Source organism: Drosophila nasuta, chromosome 2R (genome assembly GCF_023558535.2).
Source record: "Drosophila nasuta strain 15112-1781.00 chromosome 2R, ASM2355853v1, whole genome shotgun sequence".
NCBI classification, from domain to species: domain Eukaryota; kingdom Metazoa; phylum Arthropoda; class Insecta; order Diptera; family Drosophilidae; genus Drosophila; species Drosophila nasuta.
In genome coordinates, this window is record NC_083456.1 from 1086832 (window position 1) to 1099378 (window position 12547).

At 35.5% G+C, this 12547-nt stretch overlaps 2 protein-coding genes across 2 annotated transcripts; both read left to right on the forward strand.

The window, feature by feature from the left end:
* The first annotated feature begins 207 nt into the window (after window positions 1–207).
* Window positions 208–4359, forward strand: LOC132785788 (uncharacterized). The gene is made up of 6 exons (XM_060792065.1): window positions 208–381; window positions 2218–2334; window positions 2964–3234; window positions 3292–3449; window positions 3518–3607; window positions 3674–4359. Exons 1-6 carry the CDS (start codon window positions 208–210, stop codon window positions 4343–4345), a joined length of 1482 nt encoding a protein of 493 aa, XP_060648048.1. The 3' UTR covers window positions 4346–4359.
* Window positions 4360–5032: 673 nt separating this feature from the next.
* Window positions 5033–5413, forward strand: LOC132785790 (uncharacterized). The gene has a single exon (XM_060792066.1). It carries the CDS (start codon window positions 5034–5036, stop codon window positions 5241–5243), a length of 210 nt encoding a protein of 69 aa, XP_060648049.1. The 5' UTR covers window position 5033; the 3' UTR covers window positions 5244–5413.
* The last annotated feature ends 7134 nt before the right edge of the window (window positions 5414–12547 follow it).

Sequence of the window (12547 nt, forward strand, 5' to 3'; positions counted from 1 at the left end):
TATAAATAACAGGCTGGCAAGCGACGCTGCCTAGACAACCAAAGCAGTTACGACAAGGCGAAAGTTGAGCTACTCAGAAACCGTGCCTGGCACGGATATGACAGCCAATTCGGCGGCCAACTTGGATGTTGATGGTTTGGGTTTAGAACTGAAGAAATTCAGTTGCGCGTGATTTGTTGAACGCGTCACTACTTCCGTTTTCTCAGGATGACGACCAGTGATGAGATGGGATCTTTCTGTCACGACCACATCCAACATCCCTTGATGTGGTGTGATGAGAAGAAGCGTCTCGTTGAACGTAAGAATGCTGAGGAAAGCTTGCGTATGTGGCGACGTCGCAAAGCTGAAGAATGTGCTCGCAAGGAGAAGGATAAACAAGAGGTAAATAAATAAATGAAACATAACGCAACAACTTGTGGATGTCGGTGAAGTGGCTGGAATAACTACAAAACTAGTCGATAATACACTTGGTTTGATTTTAATTATTTATAGAATGAGCTCGCCTGGGTCTTAGATCGTGGGTTTTAAAACATAAATTATTTAGTCTTCGATCAAAGCTCACAGAACGTGTAATTAACAAAATTTTGGATTATTATTTCAGGTATATAATAAAAAAAATTATCATCAATTAATTTTTTATTTATTGGTTATCTTTTTAATCAATATCAATATTTTTGAAACTATAGTTTCCAAGACATCAAGAATCACTTTCCAGAACAATTATAGTTTTCACTCCATAAATTATATCTAGTCTACTCATAGTTTAGGGCAAATGCACTATGTATAACATACGGAACACAACATGAATTATAAATAATATTGATGATCATCATCAACAAACCTCTTCTTCGGAATAAAAGTTCAAAATTTGTGTATTTCTTACTTAAAGTGCATTATATACCCTGTCACTAAACATTACTCAGATTAACGGAAAATAAATTGTTAATGACCTGCTCATTCCAATATGTTTGACTAACTTATATTAACGTACGTACGTATGTGTAAACTTATTATTCTAAAACACTAAGAAGCACGGGGTATCCTGAAGTAGACCAATATAATATATAATATAATATAATAATAATAATAATAATAATATAATATTTAGCTCACCGATTAAAAAAAAACTAATTAAATAATACAATATATAAAGGATAGTGACTACATAACTTTGAACCAGTATTCCTTGCACTCATCGGCTAATTCAAAGCATAATACGTAATTATAATTAAATATAATTAAAACGAGACCTTTGAAGAACAGACTGCACGGCATTTTCAGAGACAATTTTAAATTTTGTACAAAAGTCGCACTCATGGAAAGTGAATTATTACGGCCTTCCTTAATTGAAAATAATTCCTGCTCGAGACACTCATTAGTCAATGCAATTTTCGATATTTAAATATATACATATGTTAAAATATAATTTTTTTTTTTTGACATTTATGGTAGATAAATAGCAAACTTTTTGGTGTGACAGGTATGCGAATTTGCTTATCATAATGAAAAAACTACATGAAATTTACGAGATACAGAGCATAACTTCGCTAGTTTTATCAAATAAGAACGTTAGGTTCATCAAAATAATAAAATCGAGAGCTATGCAAAATTTTTTAATTATATTTTATTTATTAAGATTCGTTTTTAATTTAAGATTAATTTACAATTATAAAATTAATAGTTTCGAAAATGAGAATTTAAAAAAGAAATCTTAATATATAATTATTTGGACGGTTGAACTCTCTTTTACATGCTTTCATGCTAGACTTCGGTTCAATGACCTAGTATTAAAAAGTTACTTGCCCAAAAGTTCAACCAACTATTTGACAATTTGACTTTTCGGAAGTATTGTGGAAATGACATTGTCGGGGTATCCATTAAGTTCTTCAACTAACATCAGTTCGCGTGACTCAAGCACCTGTGAGTTAAATGTGAATACGGATGGACTTTAGCTCAAAATATATGTAGGTGAATGGAAGGCAAAGAGCAGTACATTGCAACTATAACAACAACCTACAAACAAAGGAGGTAGTCGGGCAAAAAGCTGTTTCCGAAGGGTCGGGCAGAGGACCTGGCAAATTTTTTTTTAAATATTTGCTAATAGTGAGTTGAGTTCAGCGAGCCGAATATAGAGCAGACTAAGAAATCGATAAAACAAACCTATATGCCATAATTGACTACCTTTCTGCCTCTACTATATTTCATCTTCTCTTTTAGTACTATGATATGTTTCTACAGCATTGCCCCTGGGGCAAGCCCGGCGGTGGAGCACCCAATGTGGAGGTACGACGAAAGGACATTACCGCAGTTGGACTGCACTCGACACCAACTGTTGTGAGTTCAATTACAGAATATGCATTGCATTCCATATAGAGATTGAACTTTTAATTTACGCTTCCCATTGGGTAGAAGGGTTTTATAACTTTGCACCAACATAATTGTCGCAATTCCGATCACATAAAGTACATATATTCTGTCAGCTTTAAAAGCCACGGCGATGAAACTATGTCTGTCCTAGATCTCAACAACTATTAAAGATTTGTTTTGCCAACACTTGTTATTGTTGCACTCAGATAAAGTTTGTTATAGATTTTGCCTCGCCCTCTTCCTCGGATGCAAAAGCGAATGGCTAATTTGGTACATACAGTAGCACCTACAGTTTCTATGATTTCTGAAAATGTAATTCGATCAGATAAAAATTTTAGAAGTTTTTCAAGAAATAATTTTATATGACAAAAATCTGCAGCTATCGGGTCTTTATTTCTTTGGTAGACTATATGGTATATATTTTAAATATAGTTGTATTTCGACATATCAAATATAGCTTTTGTATATTCTAAGATTTGTTCAATGTATTTGCAATGTTTTGCTTTTGGTTACAATAGCGGGTATATCACAGTCGAGTATACTCGACAGCAATCCTACTAGGTTTACGTAATGAGCTTTCACTTTTCCACTTACAGACTGCAGCTCATCGTATAAATTCCTTACAACCTTGCCGCTACAATGATTATTTTACCATGCAGAAAAAGTGTCACAAAAATCCCATAGCCGCCTACCATCATCATCGTCACCATCATCCTGGTCCACCTCCACCTGGAATAGCTGGTGGCCGCTTGCCACACACACATTCTATACACCATCTGCAAGAAAGTGGCCCTCGAAGTAGTACTGTCACTATTTGTGAGAGAGAACATCCCCATAAAGTCGTCAACGTCGCCCAGAATGCCAATGGTGAGAGTTTGCACATCGAACTAAAAGAGCATCCCTCAATGTCATTTCGAAATAAAGGCCACGTGGATATTGAACTGCGCTATAAGCCTTCTCCGACTTGCAAGGGACAAGTTATGCTCAATAAGGTAGTCGACAATAGCGAGAATGAGCACTTACATCTACAGGAGAAATTAGCCAACCAAAAAAAGAAACTGCAAGCGAAGTTGGAAAAGCCGGTGAGCGACATCTATTACTCTCTCTGTGTGTAGTATTTTTAACGTTATAATTACTTTACGCTCTTTAGACGTGTAAGGACCCGTGGGGAAAGGCAGGTCCAGGTGGTAAGCCATGGCGCAGTCCAAAAGAAGTCGGGAATACGTTTATGAAGTCGCTTGTAAGTGACACTTATGCAAATCAAGAAGTATATAAAATTACTTTTCTGCCAATGATTCTTTTGCAGGGCTGGACGAATAAGGAAATGCTGAAAGAGTTAGATCAGGATAATCCGGTGACTCCCGCAGAGAAAAACACATTTCGCAAATCGAAAGGATGCAAGCCTGCCAAGCCACAGCGCTGCTGCGACATCTGCACTTGCACCTGCGCATCGTTAGCTTCATCCAGTCCAATAAAACCATCCAGAAAGATCCTTGTGGCTGCGGGGGCAGAGCGACCCTCCCCTAACTGTAGTCTTGGATCACCGCCCAAAGAATGTAAACCTATTAAGTCGTGTCCTCGACCACCACGTGGCCATTGTACTGGCAACACTGGGAACTGCACTGCCACTCCAGACGCCGGCACATTTAATAACGGACGAGGAGGAGATGGTGGAGGTGTAGAGTTGGTGCCTTTGCTGGCACGTCGCCGTGGCTTACACCGTCCCATCAGCCTGTCCAGCACGGATGTGACAAAGAGGACGCCCTCGCATGATAGGTACGCACCACATAAGCACAAGACAATGTCAATGCCCAGCAAAGAGCCGAATATCAACATCATTAAAAAAATTAGTCAAATGAAGAAGCGGCTTCCTAAGAATTTGAATTGCAAGTTCCAATGCTGCAGTTGCGACTGCGTCACATCCACCGCTGCGCCGCCCACTTGCTGCCTCAAAAGGCTCACACTGCACATCCGCTAATCCCAGTCAAATCTATAATTTAAGTAGTTAATCAGCTCATCAGTCAGTCTGTGTGTCTTTGTGAGTGCGCTTGTCTTTTCCGTTTAATCGATATTCAACATAACTATATACATATCTAAATACTATATCATACGTATCTACAACGTTTACGTCTTTGCACTTGCATTTTGTATTCTTTTTGTTAATTATTAGCTCTTACTCTCATGTATATTGAAACTAATACCGTTGCCTCTAATATTCGAATTAAATTTTTTAAGTTCTCAAAGTTTCTCATTTGCTTGCTCTGCGAAAATTGTAAAATCTGTAAAATTGAGATGAACTGCGTATTTGTGTTTGTGTTTTTAATGGTTCTCTATCACTTTTTTTGGCTCATTCAGCAATAAAATATCCATTCTTATACAAGTGAAAGTATAGCAACCAAAAGAGCAAACTAAAACAACACCAAATTAAATAAACAATTAAGCAGAAAATATCCAATATGCAAATCATAATACAAATCTTCTATGTATTCCCGCGCAATAAAACGTTCGCTTTATCTAATCCAATAACAAAATAAACTCAATCTCAATAAAATGCAATCAAAAATGAAATATAAACGAATGACCTACTAAATACATCAACAATCAAATCGACGTTGCTGACATCGCCTACATCCACAAATAACAACAGGATTCAAACAGCTGCCGACATGCGATATCTGCATGAGCTAAATGTGCAAATATCGCAGAAGCGTCGATCGGTCAGCGTGTCGAAGCAAATGGACCGTGACCTTTGCAATCAACACTTCGACACATTCCAAACCTTTTGGGGACGGCCTGGGCATGGCGCGCCGGCTGGTGATAAGATCAATAAGCTAAAGTTGGATGATTTGCTCTATGGCAGTCCAGAGACATCCTAAGATATCATTCAGATATTCGACTTAACTATGTTCGCTGTGTTGAAGTGAATTTTGCCAACTTGCCATGTTAGTAAGTTGTACAAAGTTTTATATTCACCAGTTTGTTTTAATTTGAAGCCATTGTCTAACTACACTTCGATCTTGTAACCATTTACTTTGATTTTATATAAGTATATACGAATATAACAAAATTATGTTCAGATATGTGCAAATTTAAAATTGTAACGTGTAAATAAAATACTTTGAAAAGAAATTAGACTAATCGATGTAGAGTAATCATTGTTAGCTACTTTTTGGCATATTCGAATTAACTTACGAGTTTGTCAAAACTTTTCATTAAAGAGTTCAAAAAAATAATTCTTAGTTTTATAAAATGGTTTACTATTTGTAACCGATTATTCAATTTAGTTTTTCAGCTTTTTATACCCGCTACCCATAGAGTAGAAGGGTATTATAACTTTGTGCCGGCAGGAAATGTATGTAACAGTTAGAACGAGGCATCTCCGACCCTATAAAGTATATATATTCTTGATCACCGTCAACAGCCGAGACGATCTAGCCATGTGCGTCTGTCAGTCTGTCCGTCTGTCCGTATGAAACACTGGATCTCAGAGACTATAAGAGATAGAGCTATACTTTTTTTTTTCGACAACATTTGTTATGTTTGCACGCAGATCAAGATTGATTTAAATTTTTGCCACGCCCACTTCCGCCCCTGAAAATAAAAAAATCGAATAACAAGCGTAATTTTAGAGAGAGCTAGAATTGCGAATTTTGATGTATACAATAATTACTATAGTAATTATGATTCCTGAAAATTTGGTTGCGATCAGATAGAAATTGTCGAAGTTATTAAAGAAATACTTTTGTATGGCAAAAACGCATACTTACTAGGGGTCTTAGTTGCTTCGGGTGACAATCTGGCATATTGTGCCGTCTATGGTATATTTTGAATGCGGTACTATATCGATATAGCAAATATACCATTTGGTATGTTTTTTAATATTTTTGCAACATATTCGGTATATTCTGAGAAAAATACCGCGAAAAATACTTCTTTTATTCAAAATGGGTCGAGTACACTCGACTGTAGCTTTCTTACTTGTTTTACAGTTGAATCGTCATTGACTCAAATAAATTTATCAGTATTTACGTCCTTTTCATCAGCTTTGTTCATCTTGTCACTCAAGGTTAACCAAAAACTAAAAGGCATCAGAATGATTTACAGCGAATGCAAAAATTACTAATTTAAAGATAATTTTGTTTGTTACTCACACCTGGTCCAGTGAGAGTTAACCAAACTCTGCATACTTATTGGTCGACAAGGCGTACACATAAATTTGTTTTATACCCGCTAGCCGTTGGGTAGAAGGGTATTATAACTTTGTGCCGGCAGGAAATGTATGTAACAACAAGGAGGCATCTTCGACCCTATAAGTCGTTAAGTGTAACATTTCAGCAGCGACTAGGTCTTTCTTGGATTTTAAAAGTTTAATCTGCCGTTGCCACCTTCTACACCTCAACCCAAAACTTGGCCTTGACAATCTGGTATTTTCTGACCTCTATTGTATATTTTATATGTAAAAAACGTCTTTGGTGTATTTTAATATATCTATAGTTTATTATAAGAATAATGCCGCATTGCTTTGCTTTTATTAAAATCGGTAGCGAGTATCTCAGAATCGAAGCATTCTTACTTGTCTCTCTCAACTTCTAATGACACATTTATACGAAGAGAATTTAAATATAGTGCTAAACCAAAGCGTTAAGAATAACCTTCACTTATTTTTAAAATTGTTTTAGTTTATTTTTTTCACTGTACAGACGGTCGCATCCCTGCAGAACTGGAGGTGTCGATTGGCCATAGGTAAGTGCTTACCTCGCCGATCACTACATGGGTACTTACTAAAGTGACCCTATAGTAAGCGAACGTCGAACCACCTAGTTAATAAATGTTTGCGTATTAAAGCATAAGTAAAAAAAGAGCAAGCATCGCTTTTGTTTTTGGTTATTTTGTGGAAAGCGCATACACAAGATTAAAGGCAAAACTTCGATTACGCTTTACATCGCTGTTTGTTTACGTGTCTTTGTTTTTTTTTTTGTGCTACTCTTTTGCTCAAACTCAGTTGTGTTTGCTGGCTGATGAAATTTTTGCAAGCATTTGAGTTGAGAAGTGCAAAGCGGATCCGCGATCAATTATTAGGTAAGTTTCTTAAAAAATAATATATGTATATATTATATGTTTAATGTGTAAAATATTAAATAAACAGATAATAAAAGTACGACAAGCAGTTAGCATAATGTATAGTTCTACAGTGGAAAACGACAATGGGCCTAAAGAAGAGGAAGTGGAAATTATGACCGAAAATCTACGTTATGGAAATAATGACAGGGGAATGCTGCCCTAAAAAAAAGATAATTTCTTTGATGTTATGATCGGTGAGTATTTTAAAAGATAATTATTTAATAATCATTATCCACTTCAACCTATTAAAACTTTGTAATCCTTTATTACCAGATTCAATAACTGAGGACCAGTTGAAAAAACTCAAGTTGCCTTAAAGTAATAAAAGTATACGCCTTATTAAAATAAAGAAAAATTAAAATTAAATAAAAACTGTAATTGTAATTGTAAATTTGTTTTAATTTATAATGGCCGACCCTTCCATGGGGTCTGATGTACTTACTTCACCGACCCTTCCATGGGGTCCGATGTAAGCACTTATTTTACCGGCCGTTCCATGGGGTCCCATATAAGTTCTTACTTCACCGGCCGTTCCATGGGGTCTAATGTAAGTACTTTCTTTAAAGACCCTAATATGTTGCACTATTTCACTAGTTCGTGGGTAATCGAGGTGGTGGCGATTGACCCTATTTGCGGACATTTCATACGAAAACGGAAATTAAAGAACGCATTGCTAGGTGCCACTTTGTAAGTAGTGGTGGTCTGCTGGTAAGTGCTTATTTCACCAGCAGCAAACTAGCGCTCAGAACTGCAGTGACGCGACAAATCCCTTCAGAGAATTTCCCATAGGTTACAAAACCATAGCTTTGTGCTAGATAGTAAGTTAGAGGCAGAAGGAGACATCTACTTTTCATAATATATTTACTCGGTATTGTTAACAATAATTAAGGTAATTTTCATATTTAAATTCGAGCACTCGACTCAGACTGTACATTTCTGACACACTTGGCCCCAAAGGCGCTGTCTTTTATGCATTATAAACAAGAATATTTTAAATTATTAAATTGTGGTGTTGTTAGTCACCATTCACATTTCATGAAAATTGTACTTACGTTTCCGAGGATGAAACCAGGCAATACCAACCATGCAACGCGCTGAAGTCTATCTGTAGCTGACATTTTGCTTAAGTTGTGTAGCTTAGGACGTCACGCCCCGATTTTTCTATTCGACTTGCAAGTAATTGACCTTCAGCAGTACATTTGGACACAGATTGCATATAAAATAATATTAAATACTTGCATATACATTTGTAGATACATATGTATATAACAAAAATATATACATAAGTACATTCATGAAAGTCTAAATCTGTGCCTTACTATGAGGTACGCTCTACCCATTTTTAATAAAAGCTTAAGAATGCGGTAATTTTCCCACAATATATCGATAAAATTCTAAGATAAATTACCAAAGGCTATTTTTAGTATATCTATAAGAATTTACTTTCAAAATACACAAAAACATAGAGCACCAGATTGTCAGCCCAAGTAACTAAGACCCGACGGCAGCAGCCGTTTTTCATAATTTTATTATCATAAATCTTAAATACTGTAATTATTATGGCATGTACCAAAAATCGAGTAGCTTCAAAACTTTGCTTGCTATGAAACTGAATTGAAACGAAAGTGTCGCTAAGCATTAATTCGTCTTAAGCACTGTGACAAGAAGTGTAATCCGACACGGCTCTTATGCTTCTATGCATAGCTATGGGGGAAATAATTCCAGTTCTTCCGGCCTTCTAATTCTTTAAGATATCCGGTCACATTACTAACATAAAAGCTGCTTCTCTATTCTATCAGTATGCTAAATGCATCGTTAGCTTATAAATTAAAGGGAATTTTGTTGAGTACTTTGTTAAGTAACGTCAAATGTAAACTTCTCTGTATGGTCTAAGTTTAATTACAACAGCATAATTGCAATTGCCGCTCAATACAATTTGAGCTCAGGTTATTTCGAAATTGCAAACATTTTAACGAAAAGACCGATTCTCTGCAAATAGTATATATTTTTAAACATTTAATAAAATAGTGTCAGTTCATATTAATAATTAACAACTAAATACCTTTTTATAAAAATATTTACCTTTTATTATGAATTTCAATTCCTAAAAAAAACTGATTACGAATATCAAATTTCGAAATGTCGAATTCGTTTATTTTTAATGGTGTACCTTAAAAACATAAATAAAAACATATTAATTTAACAGTTTCAAAAATTTCTTAATTGATTATTTTCCTATTAAAAAAAAAAAACAAGTAAGAAAGCTACAGTCGAGTGTACTCGACTGTGAGATACCCTCTACCCATTTTGAATAAAAGAAATATATTTTGCGGTATTTTTCTCAAAATACAATAAAAGTAATGCAAAAATACTAAAAATATACCAAACGATATATTTGGTATGTTGATATAGTACCGCATTCAAAATATTCCATAGACGGGACATCATAGCAGATTGTTAGCGAAAGCAACTAAGTAGGCGTTTTTGCCCATACAAAAGTATTTCTTTAATAACTTCGACCATTATTATCTGATCGCAACCAAATTTTCAGGAATCATAACTACTATAACAATTATATATATACCACAACTCGCAACTCTAGCTTTAAAATTACGCTTGTTTATCGATTTTTTTGATTTGCGGAGGCGGAAGTGGGCGTGGCAAAAATTTGAAACAATCTTGATCTGCGTGCAAACATAACAAATGCTGTCGAAAAAAAATTATAGCCCTATCTTTTATAGTCTCTGAGATCCAGTGTTTCATACGGACAGACGGACAGACACACATACGAACAGACGGACATGGCTAGATCGACTCGGCTGTTGATTCTGATCAAGAATATATATACTTTATAGGGTCGGAGATGCCTCGTTCTACCTGATACATACATTTCCTGCCGGCACAAAGTTATAATACCCTTCTACCTTAAGGGTACCGGGTATAAAAAGTATAAAAGCATAACATTATTGATTTTTTAAACCATTCTTGGAGCTTTGTTGGAATAAATATGCAGCATTATTTTATAACAGTAAAACATATTTTTCCTTATTCTTAGTATGTGTGTGCATTATTGTCCTTGGTTTATTTCATGCTAATCTGAGCATCCTCTAAACAGTTGCATTAGAGACCCCTCCGGCCTTTGCTTTCAACGCCTGTTGAGCTAATAAACCCCTGACAAGTTTGTGAGCTGACCACGATGATGAATTGTTCTATTTTCTATGCTGACATTTTGTAGACTTAGTTTATAGTTGGGAGAATTTAAGCATGAAACGAAGACTCCAGCGTTAACAGCAGAAAGCATTCAAAGGAACTGACGTGCGACGAAAGTGTGTGTATTAAGGTTGAGTAATATTAATAAACATAAATCTATGATACAAAGCGGAGATATATGTACTTGTATGTGTCTGCTTCTGCTCATTTTATCACGAAAAGTTCGAATTTTAATCATGTTTATAGTTTGTATTGTGAAATTATTTTATTGTAGATAATTAATTGTGCGAGTCAATTTAAAAAAAAAAGTTGGCTTGTTTATAAACCATAACTTTAAATTAAATTTTCCTGTACCAGAGTTTTAAATATCATCACTTTTTAAAGCACCACATCATATTTACAGTTGGTTGCTCTGAAAGTATTAATGACGATTATCACAAACCACCAGTCTACAGTCTCATTCCACTGCAAACCAGAAACTCCATTCAACAACAGTCACAATTTCGGCCCCGAAACTAGAAACTGCTTTTGCGGTCACACACTGCAAAAGCAGCCAACAATCAACTAAAACAACGGCATGCAGAGCGGCCTCCTTAATGCACAACACTGCGGCAGAGGCGCACCCCATGTCAATAGCATTCAGAATTCAGCATTCTTTGCTCTTGCGCAAAACTGTAATGCATACCAATAAACCCTGGGTAAAGGCATTCCTTTAAAGAGTAATTAAGCTAGAGTAAATAAAGGTAAATTATAAACATTACTTTCTGTGCTTTAAGCCCATATCCCAAATGCAAATGATTTAACCTGTCACATATTAAGAGCTCAAACAAATCTTATCGAATTTGTAAATAATATTTTTATACCCGCTACCCATAGGGTAGAAGGGTATTATAACTTTGTGCCGACAGGAAATGTATGTAACAGGTAGAAGGAGGCATCTCCTTCTTACGCTAACAAGCGTAATTTTAAAGCTAGAGTTACGAATGTACTATATAAAATAATAACTATAGTAGTTATGATACCTAAAAATTTGGTTTGGATCAGATAAAAATTGTGGAAGTTTTAAAAGAAATACTTTTATATGGGCAAAAACGCCTACTTACTAGGGGTCTTAGTTGCTTTGGCTGACAATGCGGTACTATATCGATATACCACATATACCATTTGGTATATTTTTAGTATTTTTGCAATATATTTGGTATACTTTGAGAATAATACCGCAAAATATATTGCTTTTATTCAAAATGGGTAGCGGGTATCTCACAGTCGAGTAGCTTTCTTACTTGTTAAATATAGAAATGACATGAATGAACCATGTTTTTAATTACTGATCTCAATGTATCACTATATAGACACACTCATCCTTGATAAAGATTGTATATGAACGCAACGACTTGGGTCTATTGTGCTTGTGAACTGGCGGGCTCCGAGTATTTAAGCTACACCATTTATTTCATAAAATCCTAAGTCTTATATGTTTAACAATAGTTTCTTATTTCTAACTGACCACACGCACTTCTCTGAATAAACGGCTGTATATTTTATCGCTCATGTTCATAAGGATAGCCTTGTGCCCTTGAACTTGTATACTTCACTCACTTATTCGTAATGCGAAATCATTTTTTACATATGTACAAGGTGCGTTCCAAAGTAAACAGGACTTTTAACAAAAAGACAGAACAAATAGTTTTTTCGGCAAAATCAATTTATATTATTCAAAATAGTCTCCTTCTGCTTTAATACAGCTTTTTGCACGATCCAAAAGCAAGTCGAACGATTGTTTTAGCTCATTGCCCGGTATGGCCTCCAGTATGCCGGTGCAAGCCTTTTGCATGGCCTCGACGTCTGC

Coding starts and splice junctions, on each gene's coding strand:
- LOC132785788 (XM_060792065.1), top strand. CDS start 208: ATGACGACCAGTGATGAGATGGGATCTTTCTGTCACGACCACATCCAA. Junction 382..2,217: donor AGGAGAAGGATAAACAAGAG/GTAAATAAATAA, acceptor CTTCTCTTTTAG/TACTATGATATGTTTCTACA. Junction 3,450..3,517: donor AAGCGAAGTTGGAAAAGCCG/GTGAGCGACATC, acceptor TACGCTCTTTAG/ACGTGTAAGGACCCGTGGGG.
- LOC132785790 (XM_060792066.1), top strand. CDS start 5,034: ATGCGATATCTGCATGAGCTAAATGTGCAAATATCGCAGAAGCGTCGA.